The sequence below is a fragment of the Filicampus tigris genome, chromosome 7 (assembly GCF_054856515.1).
Source record: "Filicampus tigris isolate MCC_2025a chromosome 7, RoL_Ftig_1.0, whole genome shotgun sequence".
Lineage (NCBI taxonomy): Eukaryota > Metazoa > Chordata > Actinopteri > Syngnathiformes > Syngnathidae > Filicampus > Filicampus tigris.
In genome coordinates, this window is record NC_141223.1 from 19,276,048 (window position 1) to 19,300,000 (window position 23,953).

The 23,953-nt window shown below is 43.3% G+C and overlaps 1 protein-coding gene and 4 non-coding genes across 5 annotated transcripts in view; all 5 read left to right on the plus strand.

The window, feature by feature from the left end:
• Nucleotides 1-246: 246 nt before the first annotated feature.
• Nucleotides 247-23,953, plus strand: part of sh2b2 (SH2B adaptor protein 2) — a 37,543-nt gene continuing 13,836 nt past the window's right edge. Inside the window, exons 1-8 of the mRNA XM_086036650.1 lie at nt 247-461; nt 10,729-11,698; nt 17,364-17,465; nt 18,557-18,648; nt 18,939-19,042; nt 19,127-19,288; nt 20,761-20,972; nt 22,634-22,808. Coding sequence (XP_085892776.1) covers nt 10,760-11,698; nt 17,364-17,465; nt 18,557-18,648; nt 18,939-19,042; nt 19,127-19,288; nt 20,761-20,972; nt 22,634-22,808 — 1,786 coding nt within the window. The 5' untranslated portion in view covers nt 247-461; nt 10,729-10,759. The remainder of the gene's footprint in view (nt 462-10,728; nt 11,699-17,363; nt 17,466-18,556; nt 18,649-18,938; nt 19,043-19,126; nt 19,289-20,760; nt 20,973-22,633; nt 22,809-23,953) is intronic.
• trnaf-gaa (transfer RNA phenylalanine (anticodon GAA)) lies at nt 23,163-23,235 on the plus strand. The gene has a single exon. It is a non-coding gene; the product is annotated as a tRNA-Phe (tRNA).
• Nucleotides 23,376-23,448, plus strand: trnaf-gaa (transfer RNA phenylalanine (anticodon GAA)). The gene has a single exon. It is a non-coding gene; the product is annotated as a tRNA-Phe (tRNA).
• Nucleotides 23,593-23,665, plus strand: trnaf-gaa (transfer RNA phenylalanine (anticodon GAA)). Its single transcript has one exon. It is a non-coding gene; the product is annotated as a tRNA-Phe (tRNA).
• Nucleotides 23,809-23,881, plus strand: trnaf-gaa (transfer RNA phenylalanine (anticodon GAA)). The gene has a single exon. It is a non-coding gene; the product is annotated as a tRNA-Phe (tRNA).

Here is a 23,953-nt window from a genome sequence, read left to right on the forward strand (position 1 = left end):
TTTTACCTTCAAAATAAAATAACACGGTCAGCTACACGAACATTCAAACAGCGGCATAAAATTTCAGTCAACCACAAACTGACTTACTGAACTTTCTCCTTAAAGTAATATCATTTTTTTGATTGCATTAAAACACTTGACGGAAGAGAACAGTACGCGAAAGAAATGTTTATACTGGAAGAGCCAAACCGGAAGTTTCTTGTCATCTTCCAAACTCTTGCTTGTCGGGCACGCGCCGACATTCAGTATCAGCCACTCACATCCAGGCTACATCACAGTGCGACGCTCGCGAGGATGGAGGACGAGCTAGTGGGGCCGTGAAGAAAGCGTATCTGGCCGCAGTGGAAGGACGTCGGTCGACCCAGTGTGGAGAGGACGTTCGAGCCCGAATAAGAGGACTTCTCGAAGCCGCATTGTGTGTCCGTCAGCCGTCGTCGTCATGACACCAGTCCCGCACTGAGGTGAGCCCCGCTTAAATGTGTCAGCATCCTTCTTTCATGGTGTCATGTGTTATATGCAGGAGAAAAAAAAGGATTCCATGTTGAGGAGGAGGAGGAAAGTGGTTTGTTTTGGTGTGAGCGACCTCTTGGACATGTTGGAGAGGCGTCTAAGTCACTTTTAGGGCTGAAGATGAACCAAAAGGGGGTGCAGGGGGGATAAAAGAGGCACCGGGGGAATGAGGGCGTGTTTGGGTCTTCCAAGAATTCGCTTATCAGAATTTAAATGGGGGCTCAAAGTCAGCTCCCTGACTATGGTGGTGATCTCCGGGTGGGCGTCTAGCTGCATGGTGTTGTGTTCTAAGACTGCCATTCATACGCTGCTTGCATGTGTGAGCCATTCAAGCAGCTCCAACAGCCTCCATTCATGAAGTCCACTGTTGGCACCGGAGCAGGCCTGCACCAGCCAGGCCTCTGCTGCTTCTGCAGCTGCTGGGCTTGCTATTGACTTTCTATTGGGTGTCTTTTAATAGGCCACACCACTGTGTGTTTAGATCAAGCCCAATACCAATCAATGAAGGGGAAAACACATTGGGATAGGCTACGTACTATTGAAAATGTTGGACGTTAGCTTATTTGTATTCAAGTGACACAAAGAAGCTACGTAAATCATTGTTATTTCTGGCAAAGCTGAAATACAGTTTTATCTGTCACGTTAATTCTTTTTCTGGACACGTTGCTAGGCAGAGTTCGTAGGGCTCAATCAGAACTGCCCTACAGTTCAACTGCAGTCGCTCTAGTTTTAACCCTCAGGCGTGCGTTTTCTCTTTTTTTTTCATTCTAGTGCAACAAAATAAATATCATAAGACATAGTGATTTGTTATAAAACTGAAAATCAATTTTTTCCTTGTTCCGGCCACTTGTTACAAGGCAAAGTTCATAGGTTTCAAGCAGGACTGCCCATAGGTCAAGTAAAACAGCTCCACTTTGAGTCCTTTTGCTTGCAAATTATTATTATTTTTCAACTGATAGACATAAACTACATACAATCATTGTGATTCACTATGTAGCTGAAATGAAATTTTAACTTTCAAGCTAATAGCCTGTGATTTTTGTTCTGGCCACTTGTTAGGCAGAGTTTGTAAGTCTGAAGCAGAACTGCCGACCAGAACCTCATCTGCATTGTATTTGTGTACAGAGTCAATGTGTGGCTAGTGCATGAGGCAGTTGCACTTCCTGTCCCTTATGTAAAAGTTGCCATTTCACGCACATACAGTGAAGTTAATCTGGTAATTTTCATCCTTTGGAGGTAGTATCGGACCTTCAACAGAGTCAAAATTCTGCTAGTTTAATGCAAACACATAAGGGGAAACACCAAAGACTGTTTAATGAAACTTTAAACAACATATTTTTAAACACACACGGTAGCCATACATGAAGGCATAGCATAGCTTGCAGGGATACATTCTTTATCTTGTGTGAAAACAACTTATTTCATTGTTGTTTAATTGTGATGTCTTCTTCTGCTTCTTTTGTAGTGTTTCCGTATTATACTGCCAGTACAGTGCCAATCAAAACTGAACATTACTGATGCATGGTTGTGCCATATTTAATGTCCGGTGAGCGTATAAGGCTCCACCTGTGTAACTCCACCAAATGACTACTAGAGTGGAGGTGGCACGCTCGTACAGTGGTACCTCTACTTACGAACGTCTCAAAATACGAAATTTTCAAGTTACGAAACGCCTCAACAGAAAAATATTGCCTATTGTTACGAAAGAAATTTCAGGATACGAAAGGTAAAAGAGTAGAATGGGATGCTACTCGCAGCTCCAGAGATAATTGAAAAGTATGAAAAAGGGATGCGTTTGGTGGATCTCACCAAAGAATATGACCGTAATGTATCGACAGTCGCCGCGTTATTAAATCAGTTCTTTACAAAACGCCCGGCAAAAAACACTTCCGAGATAGAACCAAAGAGGGCAAAAAGCAATGAGGACAGCAATTAAAAGCTAAACGGTCATCATTTTTATTCTTTACTCTATTCTTTGTTTTTTACATTATGCACACTCTCATTTATTGTACAATAATGTAATTGTAACATGTATTTGTTACATGTTTTGATGCATTTTTATGCTTTATAAAACATTTATGTCTGAATATTGCAGGGCTTGGAACGGATTAGGCCATTTACATGGAAAACACGTCTCTACTTACAAATTATTCTAGTTAAGAAATTTCGTCCAGAACCAATTAATTTTGTAAGTAGGGGTACCACTGTACTGTATTTGGATGCCTGCGGTCATCTGCGAAATTAGTTAGACCTGGTGGGTGAGTGACAGGAAATGGAAGTCAGCGGTGGAATGTGCGTCTCCCACACGTTTTGTTCCCCATCCTTTTATCGCTGGCTGCCATATGGACGCCTCAGCTAGTCAGAGCAAGTGACTTAATACTAACTCTGCTGGCGGATAAATGCCAGGTCGACTTTGTGCCGTTATGTGTCAGTACCCTTTAAATGGTCTTTCACTCGTATAGCGCTTTTCCACCTATTAAGACACTCAGTTCACATTCACACTGGAAAAGCAGGAAAAACTCCCAGATTTTACCGGATATGTAAAATGGGCTTGCTGCTAACACGGAAAATTGTTGATTTCATCCGAGCATTCTATCACATGCTGCTTATACAGAACAGCAACACTGAAAAAAAAAAGTAGAAACATGAAGGTTTTACGAGTAGTATAAAAGTGTTACCATTGACACCGTTACCATTGACTGATAATTGCCGGGTTGACCATTGTACCATTCTGTTTCAGTGCCATTTGAATAGAAGAGTGACATAAAAAAAGAAAAAATGAAAACTTCCAGATTTTACCAGCAAAGTACAATGGACTCAGTACAATGCGAAGGCAGAAAATTGCTGGATTGACTCCATCCGGCCCGTGTCATGTCAGTGCTCTTTATACAGAACAGTGAAATAAACTGGTTTGATGCTACCCCTTAATGCAGAATTTATTTTCATTTTACCAGGGTGACCTTGTACCTCCATTCTTTGTGAGTGCTGTTGATATGGTATTGCAAAACCGAAAAAAGGCCAAAAACGATGGCTTTTAACCCTAACCCTAGTGTAAAAGAGGCTTGATACTACCTCTGTAGGTGGAGAACTGCAGGGTAGACTTTGAGCCCCTCTTCCTTGTCAGTGCTCTACACAATGGCGACATACAAAAAAGCAGAACATTTTCAGCTTTTGTAGGAACTGCAAAAGTAGTTCAATACTACCCCAAAGGGCGGAAACATGCCAAGTCAATTTCCTCACCGTATTGCATGTCTTTGCTGTTTATAAGAAGCAGCGACATAGAAAAAGCGTGAAAAGTGCCAGATTGACTCCTTGTCCTGTGTCAGTGGCATTTCCATCTTTTGCACGAGAGTAATAGTGGCTCAATACTACCTCTGAAGGCAGAAACTAGCCAGGTTGACTTTGCCCTCCCATTCCTTGCCATTAAACGTCCATACAGAACACCGAAGCAGAAAAATACCACCTTTTATAGGCCATTTAAACGAGGCGTGATACCCTCGAAGGTGGAAAATTGCCTTCTCACCTTTTTACCGCCCACTCCGTGTCAGAGATTTTTGGAGAGAACAGTGACAGAGGAAAGGCATAGAAACTACACATTTTAGAGGCAAGATAAAAGATATTACTTGCGATGGTGGAACATTTTTCATTGACATTTTGTACCCCCATTCCATGTTAGGGCCACTTAGGCTCACGCCGCAGGTCTTAATGCTCAAATTGGATTTTTTTTTTAAAAATCAGATTTTTTTTGTATAAGCGTTCATATTACATTTTAAATGCGACCTCGGTCTTTCCTGCCGTATGAACACATGTGTCACGAAAGCGACCCGCATGCTCAGAAGAAGAGACAACGTCACTCCCGACGTTGTGTTTGCGGAAGTAAATGTGGTCCAGCGTGTCGGGGCATTTCTACAGTCAAGCGATGAGGTAGGAGGTAGACATAAATACAGTACCGGTATTTGGGGAAAATCACGAGGCGACGCTTTAATATCTCATTTCATGGAGACGTCACTAACGATGACGTCACGTCACAACCGTGCGTAGAAAAGTGAATCGATTTGAGCTGTGGCTGAATTACCATGATTGCCATAAATGTCCACTTTATGCTAAAGTCAAATATAAAGTCAATAGTGTTACTCAAAACAACTTTGCAAATTCGATCCCCCTGCTGCTAGCACTGTAACTCCGCCTGCGCGGAGCGCATTTTGGGCTCCGGATGACGTCAATGTCGGATATATGTGACCTGGCAGTTCAGACCGCGAATTGGAACAGATCGGATACGTATCCGATCTAGGACCACATACGAAAGCGACCCAGGTCGCATTTGAAAAAATCGGAATTGAGCCGTTCAGACTGTCAGAAAAAAATCAGATACAGGTCACATATGGGCAAAAAAATCCGATCTGGGTCGCATTTGTCTGCGATGTGAACCTAACCTTATACACAACAACAATACTGAAGAAGGTTTTAGCACTTTAAGAGGCAGCGAGAAAGGCACTAGCTACTATCATTTATTTATAGACTAACTTAATATGTAGAGATTATGTAGTGACACACATTATCTAGACCCTCTACTCCATTCACAACAGTTTTTGCGATCTCTCGTGTTTCACATTTTTTCCTTGCCAAAAGTCAAGAATGTCCAACTTTGTGGAATGTAGAACAGGCCTCTATCGAAATGCTTATCTATGTCTGGATCAAGGCTCTGTGAGCCATTCTCCTCCCTGCCGGTCCCGTTTCGCTTGTTGACGCCAACGCTTCGTCGCCAGTTGCACTGGGGAGGTTTATCAACGGTCAGTTCAAAGGTCAGCAGAAGGAAGGTGGGGTGGGGAGCTATTACTGATGACCCCCCCCCCACACACACACTTCTTTTTCTCGTCATGCTGCTCCTGAGCCGACATCGTCGACATTCTCATCAGTCATCATTTTTGTCTCCGGGCAGTGTCAAAGCCGCACGCTTGCACACTACAACAATCCTTACTAATCGAATCAATACCGGTCATCATGTTACAATCAATTCATTGTCTTACTGTCATCGTGTGTGACTGTTGTAGTGTGTTTGTGTGTGTGTATTTGCGTATGTGTGGGTGTGTGGGTGTGTGTGTGTGTGTGTGTGTGACATGGCAGCTGTTTTGTCCTCAAACGTCCCCACTCCGCAGCCCTATTTACATGTTATATAAGAAAACACCCTTAATGAATTCACAGTGAGGGTGCGTGCCTCCGTGTACTGTACTGTGTGTGCTGCGAGCTGTGTTTGTGTGTGTGTGAGTGTATGTGTGATGTAGGCTAATCTTAGAAAACACGGCCGGACCCCCTGGCGTGAGTGCCTGACATGACCAATCATGCTCATTAGCCGATCACGGCGGGCGTGCTGTTGGCATGGAGCAGCTTGCAGGGGGCTGTGTGTGCGCGTGCGTGTGCGTGTGCATATGTGTCCGTTACCGTTTGAATAAAAAACATGTCAAACTGGAAAATCTTTCTGGAAAATATTTAAAGTGATCTGTCCAGGCTTACAATGTTGGATTTAGAATGTTTTTCAAAATATTTGTAGAATGGAGCAGTCCACCCATTGTGCCATTGATTAATCAAATAAAAATGGATTTTGCATTATTAAACGCAATAATGTGCATGCGAGGTTTAGCGATTATTTTTGTTGCAGTTTCACATACTATTGAAAGCATGTTTTTCTGTAGTATTTGTGGCTTTGAGTGTAAATGGCTTAAAATCGCGGGGCTTGGCCTGGTGAGTGACATGGGTGTCAGCGAATGAGCGTGTAGAGTCGGCTGGCTCTTAGCCAGCTAACTTGTTAGGCAGTCTGCATGTTGAGTGACTCGGCATTAGTTGTTGGAAGCTCGTGTATGAATTAATGTGTTTGAATGAAAAAGTGCTACCATAAGGGTGACGTAAACTGCTGCTGGTCGTTCATTGTTTGAGATTTTTTAAAAAAACTCCCTGTGTGGAGCATGTTTTCCTCGTGCCTGCGTGGGTTTTCTCCGGATACTCCGGTTTCCTCCCACATTCCAAAGACATGCATGGTAGGTTGCTTGGACACTCGAAATTGCCCCTAGGTGTGATTGTGAGTGCGGATGTTTGTTTGTCTCTGAGTGCCCTGCGATTGGCTGGCAACCAATTCAGGGTGTCCCCCGCCTACTGCCCAAAGACAGCTGGGATAGGTGCCAGTACGCCCCCGACCCTCGTAAGGAGAAGCGGTATATATATATATATATATATATATATATATATATATATATAATACAAATTAAGCATACCAACTGATCGAAATGAAGACTTTTATTATTTCACCTGAGTGCAGCCTTTGCAATTTGAAAATTGCATTCTGCTACATCGCAATGTCACTTTGAATTTGATTAATTATTCAACCCTACTTCTTGGGGTCCTAATTGGAGGTGGAAAAGGGTCGTGAATTGGAAAGGGGCTCCAGTTGCTCACTGAAATGAAATGAAGAATTCAAATTTTTGTCTCGCACCACATTGCTCATTAAGCATACTCTATGTCCCTCCTGGAGACCCGCCTCAGATATACGAAGAAGACGAAGAAGAAGAGGATTTTGCAGGCTGCACTTTACTTTCCACTTCTCCCGGCTCAGTTTATTGTTCCCAAGCATCGGACGGCGATATCGGGCCCCATGGGAGCTGAGGACGGGGGAGGCGGAGGAGGCACAGTAGTGGTAGATCTTAACAACAGATAGGGAGGAGATAGCGGAAGGAGGCAAGGCTCTGAGGTTGAAAGCTGAGGGGGGATGCCTCCGCTCCCCTCAGCGTTTTATCCCACCTACACACACATACACACACTCGCTCGATTGTTTTAGCAGCTGCAGCCAAAACATGCAGCCCTCCTTCTCCTCTGGCCTCCTCGTCCTCTGGCTCCTCCTTCTTTCATTCATAGATATTCCCTTGCCTGTCAATCATTATGCAGCATACGGCTGAAGTGTGCTGAGACAGAGCTGTCCACTTCCTCCTGTCCCAGGGTTTGAGTTTCATGCTGACTCTGGCAGTGTGTGCGCGCGAGTGTGCGGTGTGCAGTCATCGCAGGGGCACATCCTCATCCATATGTGCGGTTTGACAAATGTATTGTGAAAGTATTGTTGTTTTGCTGAATGAGTGGAAAGTTGGCCCGGTGCGGGTTCTTAAATAGCTGAATAGCTAGCCATTGACTTGCTCACACACACATGCTCACACACTTACTGAATGGATGGAGACGATGTGATGGATTCATCAATGTACGGTAGTTAGTACCTCAAAGTGGATTGATTCGTTTATCACCACTTTCATGGAAAGTCTCCCTTAACGATGGACTGATATGTAACTAATGGCTAAATTAATTCACAATCAAACAGATAGGAACTATTGCCAAGTTCGGCAATGCCTCATGAGCCACGCAAGTGTTTGTTCTTTTCATAATGTTTGTTTGGATTGGTGATTGACAACTGTGTTTGTTTGAACAAGTACACGTTATCTTCTTTGTGATAAAATACATTTTCCCTTTCAACAGAAAACTTGAGACTGACTTGACAGTTTTGCCTCCCTTGCATCCAAGACATGATCAATATTGATAATAATACGAATGATATACATTTATAGGGCCCTGTTTTCATGCCCAGCGCAAGTCTAGCACAAAGCGCAGTCCAACTGTGCACATGGGTGGAATTTTCATTTTATTCTTATTTTCGTAGACGGGCGCAGGTTGAGGCGGCGCGGTGGACGACTGGTTAGCACGTCCGCCTCACAGTTCAGAGGTCGTGGGTTCGGTCCCGGCTCTGGCCTCCCTGTGTGGAGTTTGCATGCTCTCCCCGTGCCTGCGTGGGTTTTCTCCGGGTACTCCTCCCACATTCCAAAAACATGCGTGGTAGGTTGATTGGACACATCTTGCCTAGGTGTGATTGTGAGTGCGGATGTTTGTTTGTCTCTGTGTGCCCTGCGATTGGCTGGCAACCAGTTCGGGGTGTCCCCCGCCTACTGCCCGAAGACAGCTGGGATAGGCTCCAGCACGCCCCGTGACCCTTGTGAGGAGAAGCAGTTAGGATAGTGGATGGATGGAATCATAACAGCTAATCGGTTTTATGTCCATTTCTAGTTGCTTTGTTACAGCTGCAGCTGTTGTGAAAGTGCTATATAAATAAAGATGAGTTGAGTATCTAAAATTAACCATTTCAGACGATTTATTTTGCCTTTACACTCGCTTATATTGTAAGTATGCTATCCTTAATTCCAGTGGAGGCAAGTTCACACTAATTGTTAACAAAAAGATGGACTAACAATCAAGCTGCTTTGCCAGGAAATTCCCGTGAATGTCCGCACGTGCGTGTCGTATGTTGTATGAAAAGCCTTTTACCACGTGTGGAATGTTTGCCATCTCTTTGTGTGTGGGTGTGTGCAGCCGAGCCTGCCCACTTCCATCTTGACATCCTTTTATGTTCATGCTTCACAGAAATAAATAATGGGATCAACATGTGTGTTAAAGCACAATGTTTCTCAGCAGATGTGTCCCTATCACTAGGGTGTTGGGTTACAGCATGCCCGGTTTGAAATTACACTGTGGAGTTTGTTCTTGTGACAGTGTAGTAGGATTTAGTATGAATTTGTGCAGCAATCCTAGAATCCTCCATCAAAGGGTGCAAAATAGGGGAAAATATGTTAGGTATAATGTTGAGCCCATACTACCTCAGTGGGCGGCCATGTGCGAGAGCCCCTTTGACGAGTGACGACTCCCTTGAAACCGATAACCTCTCATAACCTCTCAGTTTGTTCATTAACAAAATCCGTGAAGAGCCCTTCGGTCTCCACAAGGGTCATTTCCAAAGCCAATTCAATGCCAAAGTTAACATGTCATGATGCCAATAGAAATGCCAACCTTTGCAGCCGCACATGTTGCACATACGAGAAACCGCCACTGAGGATGAGATGACTTTGATTTGATTGAAGTACCTTTAAAAAGTCAGTTACGTTTAGCTTTCTTAAACTTGCATATATTTTGTATATAAGTGTTGTTTCAAGTAGCGTTTTATCTTAAATTACTTGCAATTTCAGTGCCATTATACAATTTACAGTTGATAAAACACGTTATAAAATTTACCATGGGCAGTGCTATTGTATAGTGTACAGTGTATTGTGATTTAGCATGTTTGCCTCACAGTCGAAGTGTCTTCTTTGAGTACGCCAGCTTTCTCATACAGTCCAAAAACTTGCATATCAGGTTCGAAAACGCTTTCCATTGGTGTGAATGATTACCGGGATGAGTTTTACTCAGCCTTGATACGTTCCAATTACGGATGAAATGAGTGCTACACACAGATCTGGAATGCAAGGATGAATGTAGTGACAAGGCTTTGCTAGCACACTCCTTATAGTTAGCCAGACAACAGTGAGATGGATAGGCCGCCAAGAGTCCTTCAAAGTGCTCTGATAGAACCCACGAGCAGACCATTGCCATAATCCGATCGCCTGTCACGAAAGTCAAGCTGGGCAAGCTCACAGCTGTGCCAGGCGCCGGAGAGTTCCCTTTTGATCACGCCATTTCCTCGTGTTTCCCTCTCCCCATTTGATCTTATTAAACGGCAATAGCAGAACAATAACAGGAAATGAACGGAGGATGGGATGACATGTAGCAAAGATTCAAAGCAGCACTGTTGTGAATTAGATCCAGTATGAAATTGGACATTTGTTGATGATTTAGGATGATGTACGGCAGAAGATTTGCCATAAAAACAAATACCAACTTCATTTTAATGTTGGTAATATGAGTTAGCCTCTTGCCATTAAATGAACTTATTAAACATTCATTTCATTTTTTTTTTATTAAATCCATCCATTTTCGTCCGCATATCTGGAGTCGGGTCTTGGGGCCGGCAACTTTAGTAGGGAAGCTCAGACTTCCACTCCCGAGCCACTCGGTCCAGCTCTTCCGAGGAAATCCCAAGGCGTTGCCAGATTAGCCGGGAGAGATAGTCTCTCCAGCGTGTCTTTAGTGGTCACCGGAGTCTTTTCCCGGTGGGACGTGCCAGGAACAACTCAACAGGGGGATTTTTTCGTTTGTTTGTTATTCTCCATCCTGTAATATTTTTCAATTTTGTTTAAATCTTTGACATAACTAGTCTTGTGTGTTTCTCAGCTACGGCTCAGCTTTGCCACTTTCTGAAAATCTGCACATAGTGTTTACTCTTCACAGAATGGAACCTTATGCCGTTGTTGTTCTCCTCTCCAGCCTCTCCTCAGTGGGTTGGCATGGCCCAGTGATGAACGGAGCGGTGGTGCCCGGTAGCCCCGAGCTCTCCTCCTCATGCCCGCTGCCTGACTGGCAAGAGTTCTGCGAACTCCACGCTCGAGCTTCGGCCGCCGATTTCGCCGACAAGTTCCAGCGCTTTCTCTCAGAGAACCCGTGCTACAACTCGCCAGGCGCCGACGCCAGCTTCTCTCAACACTTTGCCCAACACTTCCTGGAGTGCTTCTCCGCAGCTCTGAGCCAGGCCCGGGAGAACCAGACGTCCTTGTCGGGGGAGGAGGGCTTCAACATCGCACCAAAGTACAGCATCGTTCCTTTCCTGGGGATCCAGAGCTGTCCCTTGTCCTACAGCCACGAGCTCTACCAGAGACGCAAGGACGTCGGGGCTTCCAGCGAATCCCTGGACAGCATGGACAGCGGAGGGGGCGGGATAGAAGGCGGAGGAGGCAGCGCTACTGCTGGTGCCCGTGGACCTCAGCCCACACACAAGGTGTCCGCCTTGGGTCAGTCCCGCAGTTCGGAGGACGTGTCAGTGAGCCACCCCAAAGCCCGCTTCAAGAAGGGCTTCTCGCTGAGGAACATGAGCCTGTGCGTGGTGGACGGGGTAAAGGAGATGTGGCATCGCCGCGCTTCCCCGGAGCCCGACGGTCCCTCCTCGGCCAGGAAGTCAAACGGGAGTGGAGGAGGAGGTGGCGGAGCTGCTGGAGGGGAGATGGCAGCAGCCGCAGGGGGAGAGAAGTGGTCCCAAAAGCTGCGACTACCTAGAGGCTGCCAGGGCCACAAGGCCGAGATGCTGGAGATCCAGAGGGAAGGCGCACTCAGGTACATGGTGGCCGACGACACCAACTGCATGGGAGCCGCACAGTGGCAGAAGTGCCGCCTGCTCTTAAGGAAGAGCAAAAGGGATGAAGGGGTTGAGAGATTCCTGCTGGAGTTCTACGTCCCGCCCAAGGTATGCCATCACATGATATCTATCTATCTATCTATCTATCTATCTATCTATCTATCTATCTATCTATCTAATCTGTCTAATCCGTCCAATCTGTCTAATCTATCTAATCTATTTGATCTATCTCATCTATCTATCCATCCATCTGATAATCCAGCAAAACAAGACAACCAATTCAGAACGGTATGCTCATAGACACATTTTCAGAAGTAGGCATTTAAAGATTTACTTGTTGTTTAATTTCACACTTGATGGGTGGACAGGCTCTTCAGAGAGTCACTTATTCATGTACATATATGTACAAGCAGTTAAAAAAGTACATTTTCCATAACTTAACAAAGGCGATAATAAGTACTTTACATTGTTAAGATGGTTCGCTTCACCTTAAGAAATTAGCTGCCTTAAAGGTCAGGGTGCAAACATTTTTCAGAGTCAGTTCAAATTCATATTCTCATTGGTAATAGGTGTTATAATACATACAAGTCACTTCCTGCAAGTTGTCAACCACGGATCGATTAGAAAATAGGTTTTACTTACTCATTCCGAGTGATTCCGAACCTCATGGAAGCTCGAGGAATCGTGGCTCTAGCCACCGGAAGTGACGTAGATATAGCTAAACCGCTCGCTACAGCATAGACTGTACAATTTCCATGCGCTACACAACACAGCACATTCAATGGCGAGCGATGTTTTGGAATGAGAGGATTTTGAAACACACGAGCCAACAGAAGGGGAGGTTATCAGACCGGTCATGATTAGTAGGCACTGATTCCTCCGGCCACTGTGACGTCACATCTCCGGAAAAAGCCGAAGATGAGGGGGCGCGAGATTCAAACGGCAGACGACACATTCTGAATTGTATTTGGTGATTAAACTGCTGTCTACCAACGACCTAATCACATTTTAATGACAATTATGGTTTGTAAAGGGGGTTCTAGAGGGCTACAGAAAGGTTTTCAATGTTTGCACCCGACCTTTAAGTAATAAAGCCAACTTAATGATTCTCATTTCCGACCACTTTGCTTCACCTTAAGGAATTAGTTTACCAGAAATTGAAAGTTTTACATTGCGCTGAATAAACTACATGAGAAAATGCTAAAATATTATTTATTTATTTTTTAGTTTATCCAATTTGATTTTTTTTCATTGTGTGCTCTTAATTTATAATAACAAACATATATTATAGCTCTCCCAGATGGGTGGGGAAAGAATAGAAAAGGTAATTGGATGCCTTGTTTTTTCTGTTTATAAGATTAACAATGAAGAAACGCGCTTCATATCTGTCCATGTGGGATTTTCACATCGTTGCCGTGACCTTAACAAGGTCGCGTGGCGGTGCAGCTGAGTGTGTGTAAATCCTCCACGGCTGGGAACGTCGGGTGAAGGTGGCACAGGTGTTTGGAAGAGGGTCATGGGAAAGAGGAGCTGATTGCATTGGGGTCTGCAGGTGGAAAGATTGAAGCTGTCACATTGACCTCTGTTAGCACTTTCAAAATTTCCCACTGCTGTTGCAGAAAATCCGAATGGATCGCTTCCTCATCTTAGCCATGCGGTGACAACAGGGGGAAGGACCAAAATAGTTGCATGAGTCACTCGCAAAGGGCACATGCAGTCGTTGTTCCTCAGCACTCTCACATGCTGCGTTCTATTAACGTCGACATGTAAAAGAAGCACTTCCACACAGGAGGAGATGCTTTATCACCGCTGCCTTGTTCGCATCATCAGAGTGCAAACGCAGCGGTGTCGGGTGATTAAAGTGACCAGCACAGCCTCCTTCCTGGCTGCTGCATGATGACACAGCAGAGGCCCTCTGACCACACACCCTCTGCTATCCCATCAGGGGAAATGGTAACTCTGAAATATTGACTGAAATATAGATGTGGAAATAAACTCCCTCCAAAAATAATGAGGACAAGCGCTTTACAAAATGGGTCAATGGATTTATGTATTGTATGGTACTGCGCAAAAGTTAGATCTATTGTTTTGCCTCATAATGTTGTCTGTGTTTTGTTAGCCAGGCTGGAGTCATTAATGGTGCAGTCAGCATTGGTTCAGCTCCCACTCAGTGACTGTGTGAATGAGAGTGTGAATTGTTGTCTCTCTCTAAACTGTACGTGTTTGCACTATGATTGACTGCGACCACTCCAGCGTTTGTTCTGGCTTCGTACTGAACTTAGTTGGCATAGGTTCCAAGTTCCAGGTCCCTGCGAATCTGAACAGGACAGGTGCAATAGGAATTGTTTTTTTTCCTTCTCTTCATTTATTCCTCTTGAGCTTTTTACTTTGTTTTGCATGTTAGGTTCTTTGAAGACTCTAAATTGAAGACTCTAAATCAGGGCTCACCAAGTTCGGTCCTCAAGGGCGCCTATCCTGCATGTTTTGCATCTCTCCCTGCTACAACACACCTGATTGAAATGATCAGCTCATCAGCAAGCTTTGCAGAAGCCTGATAACGATACAGATCATTTGAAACAGGTGTGTTGCAGGGATGGAAAACATGCAGGACAGGTGCCCTTGAGGGCCGGACTTGGTGACCCCTGCTCTAAATGTAAGTGTGAATGGTTGTTTGTGCCTTACGTTTGACCAGTCAAGGTTTTACGCCACCTCTTGTTCAAGTCAGCTGCGATGGATTCCATCTCACTCATGACCCAAATGTGACTTTTTGGTTTGTGTTGTGGTTGTGAAACAACATTAGAACAACAAAGTTTGTGGTGTCCGAAGACCTCGGTATACGATGGAGTTCCGTTCCCACGGTAGCAGCGACATAACCTGAAACAGAAAGTGCCGTAGTCTCTTGTAACTTTTGTTAATGCAGTATCAGTAGTATGTGGTAGTAACTGAACATGCCCTATTATGCTGTATGACACCATATTCTTAAACTGCTGCGCAAACAAGTTCATTGAGTCTCAAAATGTCATATGCCAGTGCCGTGGTAAACCAAGGACCCAATACATATGTATACGTTGAATACTCCAATCCAGTACCATTCCACATGAAATGGGTATGTAGGTGTGAAAGCACACAGCCTGGCATGTTGATTATGTTCTATTTCAGTGCACTTGAGAGTGCAGACCTCCGCCAAGGGTAATCCCAATTTAGTTCAGCAGCCAAATTACACCCCAGCCGTAAATACCCACCTCCTGTGGCCTCTATCATGAAGATTCATACATTCTTCTGTAAAATGACATACAACAACATGTTGTGACTGTGTAGAAAGTCCTTGATCTGGATCTGCACCAAAGTCGAATTTGTTATTTTCCTGCAAACAAACAAGCATCGATGCACAAAAAAGTCTCAAGAAACTGTTCCCACATATAATCAGGAAGTCAGCAATTTTGGGTTGAAGCGGCCATTTTGGAAAGATTCTAGGGCTCATATTTTTAACAATTCATCCATATGGGCTCCAAGAGAAAGCAAGTATGCCAGCCAGATGACTAAAGTGAAATTATGAAAGATTTCAGCCTACGTCATCTATCTTGGGTGGAACATCAGCTCAAAGTTTGATGATCATTTTGAGGAATTGCCATAAAGCACTCTCCATAGCCTGACTCCACAAGGTCATATGTAGTGGCAACAAAAAAACTGCTTGAAGCTTTAACAAACACCTAGTATACCACCAGCCATCTCTGCCCGACGCAGGCTTACCGGAAGCGGCGCATGGGAGAAGTGTTGTCTTGACATATGATCCTCAGACAGGAATTGTGGGTGTGGATGACGGCCAGGATCAAGATGAGAACGCTGTTACTCCAGACAGATCATCTGATAAGCCTCAACCAGACCATCAGTCTGCTCACACACACAGAAACACCCCCTTTGGATGTGTTCAGATTATCCCTGGCAGAGGCCGGGGAGGGGGGGGGCTCTTGCGGTTTGATCACATAGCGTAAACCGTTCCTGCTTTACGTTGGTTACAGTCCGCTGATGGCGTGAAAAATTGGCCCTCTCTGTGCTGTGTTTGAGTGCCGCTCAAACTGGGGGCGGGGGTTGTGGCTCAACGCTGCATGACTCATTTGGGCCCTTAATTATCATGGATGAGGGGTCATTTTGAGGCTTGCTAGCCATACAAACAGACCTAGGTTGTCTCAGGGTTATGTCTGAATATCTATTTTAACGCTAAATATGGTGTTTTACTGTAAAAGACTTATTTTAACCTCAGACCCTTTGTAATTGCATGAACTGTGTTCTTTTTTTGGGTACTAGTATGGTGAGACAAAATTAAACTGCTAATTAGGACGTTTTTATTGTAGCACAGAAACTATTATAATTATTTCACAAGCCACTGGGATATGCAAGCACCGGATGCTAATTTGGAAATGATCCCTTATTTAAAAAATAGATAGAGTTTAACTACGACAAACCCTGTATATTGCTGGCCACCCTCATAGATCTTCTTTTTAAAGATGAACTGTAGTTCTCAATAGCATTGGGGTCAGGGGATGGTGGTGGCCATAGCACAAGTTTTTCTCCCTTTATACCCATATCTACTACAGCTTCATGGAATCACTGATATAAAATGGCAGGAGAAAAGCTTTATGCAAAAACTTCCCCGGACAGCTAATTGAAATGATTATTTGGAACACAATGTACAATTTGTTTGTGCTGTATGACTACAGGGGTCTTGGTTTAAAGCAACACTGTGTCATATGTCAGTTATTGTTGATTTTGGCGGCGCCGTATGGACAAAAGCGGTAGTGTTTTGACCAAAGTCAACCACATTTCCCATGCACGCCAGCGCGTAGTGTCGTGAAATCCTGAGCTCTCGCTGGCCTGCAAGTTGGACTGAATTACATTTCTATTTCCAGTTGATGTGTGAAAGATGAATAGTGATGCAGTAATGTTTCTAATTTTGTTTAAACAAACACTTTCGTTTTTTTGTTTGTTTTGGCTCTTCTGCCATGACACCAGTAATAACGCGTAGACGTTCGAATCGACTTCTGTCCTTGTAGCGAAAGGAGGAAGTGAGTATGCTGTAAAGCAATTCAGGAGATTAGTATTTTTTTTGTGTGCCTGGGTAGCTCCCATCCTCCCCAAAATTTCTTAGTGCCATTAAAAATGATACAGACCCCCCCCCCACCCCACCCAGGGCATGACAAAAGTCCCATTCAGCTACGTGTAAGTCAACGTTTCATCAAAATAGTTGTGAAAAAAAAAGGATTAAGGTCGAATTCTTGCCCAGTGCTGCTTTAAGACAAACCCGGCATATGACATTTTGAGTTTACAAACAGTTCACAATGAACTGTTTTTGCATTTGGTTAAGGTTAGGTTGTCACGCGACGCATGATGGTATGCTCAGTTACTGCCATACTTACTGATGTTTTATATTAATGGCCAGGAAGTATTTGTCTTACAATTATTGTCTGTAGTTTAGTGATACATGTGTTTCGACTTACAAATTCTGGTTTCTTAAATTGAGGATACCCATTTCTGTCAATGGAAGAACGCTGCATAAAATGGCTAAAATTCCTAATTGTTATTTTTTTCAAAACATCCTAAATGAAACCCAAAAGTCAAAAGCCAATCAAATCTTGACCATTTGTATGTTTGTGTTGTATTTCACTGTAAAAACTCTGCTATTGTCCTAATAACTCTGTACAAAATACTTTGTGCCTAAGTGAGTTGATGATGTTTAACGTCATCATTTAAAGCCATTTCTCTTTTACATGTTCAGTCCTCAAAAGCGAAGGTTAGCATCCCTTTGACAGCCATTGTAGAGGTGAGGACCACCATGCCCCTTGAGATGCCTGACAAAGACAATACGTTTGTCTTAAAGGTAAGAACCGTGCAAGCGGCACCACGACATTGTACAGGGCCTGCCCAAAACAATACCATCATTAGAAATATGAAAATCTGCGCAAACGAAATGAAATAGGCTGCATGTTGAAAAATAAAACCTTTATTTATAACAAAAAAATAAAAAAAACAACAACATCGTCATTTTGAAGCAGATATAGATTTTATAACTGACACATATTTTTCTTTTTGGCTGACATTTGAATTTTTTGTGCAATGTCCAAATCTGCTTTTCAGCTGGTGTGTTTTTATTGCATTTCCTCAGAAATGCATATTGAATGCTCTTGTTTGATTGTGTTTGAGTATACAGTATTCTAAGCACAAGATGCCTTTTCATTGCTAGTGAAGGTCATTCTTCACTAGAGTTGTCCTTATCTGATCACATAGGAACTCTGGGTCGATTACGTAATTTTCAGCTGATTATTATTGTGTTCACATATATTAAAGAAATGGCCACTAGCTTTCGTTTTCTTCCGCAGCTTTTTAAGGAAAAAGATCCATGGAGTGAGGTGTGGAAGCATTTTGCTTACATGGCTGGCTGGCATTGTGGGCAAGCCCAAGTTATACAAGCTAAATCAGCCAAGCCTGCCGTAAAATATACTGTGGCCAAAATTTTTGATGGACGGCATTGTCAAACAGTTGAAAAAGCGACAAATTCTAAAATGTGATACAAAGTACATTTACACTTACTTTTAAATAGAAGTCTAAGAAGTGTGAATTATTTAGTAACCAGCAGACTTGTGGCCCACTTGTTGCATTTTGACAGTGGATCTATACGGTTGTTTGTAGACAAGCGGAGTTGAGCATTAAGCACACCAGACACATGATCGGGACTTCCCTATTATTCACCCTCAAAAAATACAAAGTAAAACATTATACAGTAATAACATTAACTTTAAGAGTAACATTCAACTTAGTTGTTCACAAAAAATTGAACTCATTGGATTGACAATTGGGTATGTTGATAGACTGCGAAATGAGGATTTTTTTGGGGGGGGGGGAAACAAACTGTGAGGAACAGTGTATTCCTAACAAAAGGACTTTTTGAACTTCTGAATGTGGTGACTGTAGGTGGAGAATGGGGGCGAATATATCCTGGAAACCATCGACTCCCTGCAGAAAAACTCCTGGGTTGCTGACATCCAGGACTGCATAGACCCCGGGTAAACCATCACATAAATATTTGCTGTGGAGGGAAGCAAGCGAGCAAAGGAGGGTGGTGGGACATGGAAGGAGGGCAGAAACACACACAGCCATTAATCATCCAATTAGCCGAGGGTTTGACAGGCTTCCTCTACACAAACATAGACAAACTCACACACGCACAGCAATGACTGACATTCCTGCTTGTTGGTCTGGACGCGAACAGGGACTTTATTTGTAGGATGTGTGTTTGGACACGGTGTTGTTTGTTTACATACTCTGCTGGTCACACTGGCGTACTCGTGTGCAGGGACAGCGGCGACGACATCGAGTTGGCGTCGTGTCCTCACGGTCAGGCCTCGTCCAAAGACTGTTCCATGGTGGCCTCCTGCAGCTGCGAGCTGCTTTCTGAGGGTGAGCCCCCGTGGCAGCATCGTCACGTTCACATCTGCACGTACATGCAAATGTCTCATAACGGATTGAAACTGACTTGTTTAGGTGTGTACCGAGCTCCGGAGAGGTTATGCGCGGGAGCGGCAGAGCATTACAGTGCCCCCTCAGTGCGTTGCAGGGAAACCCCCTTCAGCCAGCATCCATCCCACATGCCTTTAGAGCGCTTCCTCCAGTCCCCAGAGGCCCAGGGCTCCAACCCCACAGCAGGCAATAACCTCTACACTACTTTTTGATTCTGCATATCATTCACTATTTACATTTTCAAGTGATCCTTAAAGAAAAGGCTGATTATGCTGAAAACGAAATACAATAGGACAGACTCAAATCAAAACTTTCAAGTCCACAGGACTTGAATTAGATTTGAATACGTAATTGGACAGGTTTGCGTTATCCGGATGTTTGGTAAGGAGAATAACAAAGTGACGTTAGCTTGTTAGCCGCCAAAAATCAGTCCAGATTTGGAGTCGACTCTAATGTGATGAAAATACAGTTGTATCGATGATGCCGTTGTTCCTCGCCACCAGTCTCATGGACCTGATGCCGTCAATATGAATATTTTAAAACTAGCGGCCATTGAAATAGCTGAAACGAGCAAGCTGAACACTCTTCTGCACAACAAGCTCTTTTACGATTCTCAGTCACACGTGGACTTATGTTGGCGGTACATTTCGTGTTATAATATGGTGACAGCAACAAGTGGCCAAGTTGAAAGTCTTCTGTAAATGGACCGTTTAAAAGACGCGATGCCAAAAACATGTTTGGTGACTATTAAAACATCGATGCCAAGTAGTCAAATTTACTTGTCGGCTAGTCAATCAATTGGCTCCGCTCCTACTGGGGACCACAACCAGGATCCATTTGGTATATTATGACATGGACAATTATGTTTAGTGGAGAGGTGCTGAACTCATTTTAGCCACAGACCACAATTTAATTTTAAATTTATGACTGTTAAAGCATACAGTATCTAACATATAAACAGGCCATTGCATTGATGTATAACTTTTTAGCAGTTTCGAATCAGAACTCAAGGAAAATAGGAACATGTTCAACTGCTTTCAACTTGTTGTACTTTGGTGACAAAAATGCCTGCCATATCTATTAAAAGTGATCATTTGAAATTTTGACACTGCTTAGAAGTATCTTAGAAGTCATCTGCTTTCGTGGACCAGATAAAATAATGTGGTGGATTGGCTCTGGCCCCGGGACTTGAGTTTGACACGTGGTTCAGAGGAACAAAACATGTGACTCCTAAGGAGCAAGACATGACAGGTGCTTTCACCATTATTTTGTTATCTGATTTCATTGTTTTCAACAAATTTGTGTCCACACAGTACACCACGTGTGGAGTAGGCGACTTCAGGCAAATCAGTTTATCATCACCGTTATTTTCTTTATAATTCAACCATTGTGCAATCATGCGCGATGGAACTGTGTGTGTAGGTCTCGGATGGAGGGCGTGGCCGCATAAAATCTGTACAGTATGATGTAAATGTATGAGATAAAAAAAAAAAAAAAAAAAAAAAGTAAATAACGAAAGATGGCGTTAACTCTTTAAGCTCTTGGTTGCCAACTGAAAATGAAAAGAATGATGAGCCACAGAATTTCTTGATTGTTCTTCTGCCCAGAGAGTCACTATCAAAGCAGGATCATGAATACAAAAATTACATTGTTTGAAGGGTGCTCAGGTGGCGGCGAGGGATCCAAGGACTCTGAGGCCGACGCCAGCCTCGCCGGTTACCCATGGTTCCACGGCACACTGTCGCGCGTCCGTGCAGCTCAGCTGGTGCTGGCGGGCGGGGCCAGGAGCCACGGGCTGTTTGTCATCCGCCAAAGTGAGACGAGGCCCGGCGAGTACGTCCTCACCTTCAACTTCCAGGGCAAAGCCAAGGTGAGTAAATGACAACCGACACATTTAAAAAAAATCAATTTGAAACATTTACTAAAATAGTAATACTTTCTTACCGTGACAGTATGGTGGGCGGCAAACTGTCAGGGTTGTATCTCACCGTGGGTCAGATAGGCTCCAGCTCTCTAATGAAGACAAGCGCCAACAACACGTTCACAGTCAGAAACCTCCTGCATATTCCTGAATTTTGCCATTAAAGGAGACATAATTTATTCGGGAAAATTGACTCTTAGTCAAGTATACAAGTGGTGTGGAAATAAATAACCAAGTTAATCTTGCTTGCTGCCTGAAATTGTGAGCGAGCCGTTCTGAAGTTTGACAGATTGCGATGTCTCGATATGGCTCCACCACACTTGATAAGTGTATGATGTTGCTTATAAAGCAGGATTATAATAGTTTTGGTTAGTTTGTTTTAATTTCGTTTTGACTTCTGTCTTTTAAATAGTTTCAATTATTTTTTAGAGGGGTTTTCTTTGTTTTTATTAGTTTTTGTTTTCCCGAAAATGCTTAATTTAGCTTTGTTAAGTTTCGTTCTTTATTAGTGTTAGTAATATTATGATTAATATTATTATTTGTAATATTTAGAGTGTTTGTCGGGATAAAAGGAGGTCACTAAGTATTGTGTAATAAAGTACAAATCCTGAACGACTGCTCAATCTTCCTTTTTGTATGGCTGTACAGTAATACGAAATAAATACATTTACAGTTTATGAAATTAATAATTAACAAAGACAAATATGAAGGACATTTTCGCTATGATGTAATATATAATATAATAGAGAATAAATAGATATATCTCTATAATAAATAGATTTATTAGATTTATTGTCCTCAGTGGGCAATTTGGTTTGCAGCAGTGCGGCACAATCAAACACAGAATTTTAAAAAGTTGGATATGTAAACGTAATTTCAGTTATTTGTCTTTTTTAAAAGCACTTTTGTTTTTATTTTATTTTGTTAATTTTAATTTTAGTTGTTTTGTGAGTTTCCATTTGCTATTATAACCTTGGTATGGAGTATGGCCCCCACAAGCGAAAATCCTTTTCTTCTCTTGATAGGTGCTTGCTTTTTTTACACACTCTGGGCCCTGCTTCCGTAAATACAGTACAAGCCGCTTGCCGCATTTCAACCCCCTAGTGCAGCTTCATTTTTATAACAATGCAAAGGCCCTGTCTTGCACCGTTAACCAACATGAAGAAAGACATATACAAAAACATAAATGCAACAGGTCAACCTGACAGGTGTGTCTTATGAAGATGCCAATTAGACAGCATGATTATTGCAGAAGGATACACAGTAAAAAGACGATCTATATGCAGTTTTATCACGCAGCAAAGTTTCGCACAAATGGGCCTCTTGTATCTGTAGAACAAGTCTTAGATTTTTGTTTTCAGCTCAGACAAAATGAATGCAAAAACCAAGCGTTGCATTTATATTTTCATTCAGTGTAATTTGTGTCCTGTCACATTATGTAACACATTTCCTGCACGTTGCATCCTGTAAGCCATCCGTGTCGAGGAAGCCGCTAGCTCGCCCTCTGTATCGTTTCACTTCCGCCCACCTCTGACCTCTGTCAGCTTCAAATGTTCACTGAACCGAGCTGCGCCTCTGCCAACTTTGTGTTTGCTCTTCCCCCGCCCCAGCATCTGCGTTTGTCGGTCAACGACAACGGGCAGTGCCATGTCCACCATTTGTGGTTCCACACCGTGTCGGACATGCTGAGACACTTCCACGCTCATCCCATCCCGCTGGAGTCCGGGGGCTCGGCGGACATCACGCTACGGTCTTACGTTCAAGTTCAGAGAAGCACCAATGCAGGTACATGCCAACATCAAACTGTAATACCCCATATTGCCAACACTACACTAGACTTTTATTGACCTGTAGCCTGTGATTGTACTGTATTTCAGATTGAAAATTAACAAAAGTTTATTTATTTTTATTGAGTTTATTTGTTTGAAGTTAAAGTTCATTAAAGAGCGTTAGACTGAAGATCTGAAGGTCCCTGGTTCAATCCCGGGTTTCGGCATTGGACAGTTAACATAGTCCTTGCGCTTTTCGGTTTACTTAGAATATTACCAGGTTTTTCGGCAATTCATTAGGCAGCTGATAGTGTTCGTTGTTTTCTGCCAGTTTTGTTACCCTTGTTGATTTTTAACAACAAAGAGCTGTGCTGAAATAGCTCAGTTGGGAGAGCGTTAGACTGAAAATCTGAAGGTCCCTGGTTCAATCCCGGGTTTCGGCATTGGACAGTTAATGTAGTCCTTGTCCTTTTCGGTTTACCTAGATTACCAGGTTTTTCGGCAATTCATTAGGCAGTTTATAGTGAGCGTTGTTTTTTGCCAGTTTTGTTACCCTTGTTGATTTTTAACAACAGAGAGCTGTGCCGAAATAGCTCAGTTGGGAGAGTGTTAGACTGAAGATCTGAAGGTCCGTGGTTCAACCCCGGGTTTCGGCATTCGACAGTTTACGTAGGCCTTCCCCTTTTCGTTTGACCTAGAACATTACCAGGTTTTTCGGCAATTCATTAGGCAGCTGATAGTCGTCAGTGGTTTTCTGCCAGTTTTGTTACCCTTGTTGATTTTTAACCACAAAGAGCTGTGCCGAAATAGCTCAGTTGGGAGAGTGTTAGACTGAAGATCTGAAGGTCCCTGGTTCAATCCCGGGTTTCGGCATTGGACAGTTAACGTAGTCCTTGCCCTTTTCGGTTTACCTAGAATATTACCAGGTTTTTCGGCAATTCATTGGGCAGTTGTTAGTCAACGGTGTTTTTTGCCAGTTTTGTTACCCTTGTTGATTTTTAACAACAGAGAGCTGTGCCGAAATAGCTCAGTTGGGAGAGTGTTAGACTGAAGATCTGAAGGTCCCTGGTTCAACCCCGGGTTTCGGCATTGGACAGTTAGCATATTCATTGCCCTTTTCGGTTTATCTAGAACTTTACCAGGGTTTGCGGCAATTTATTA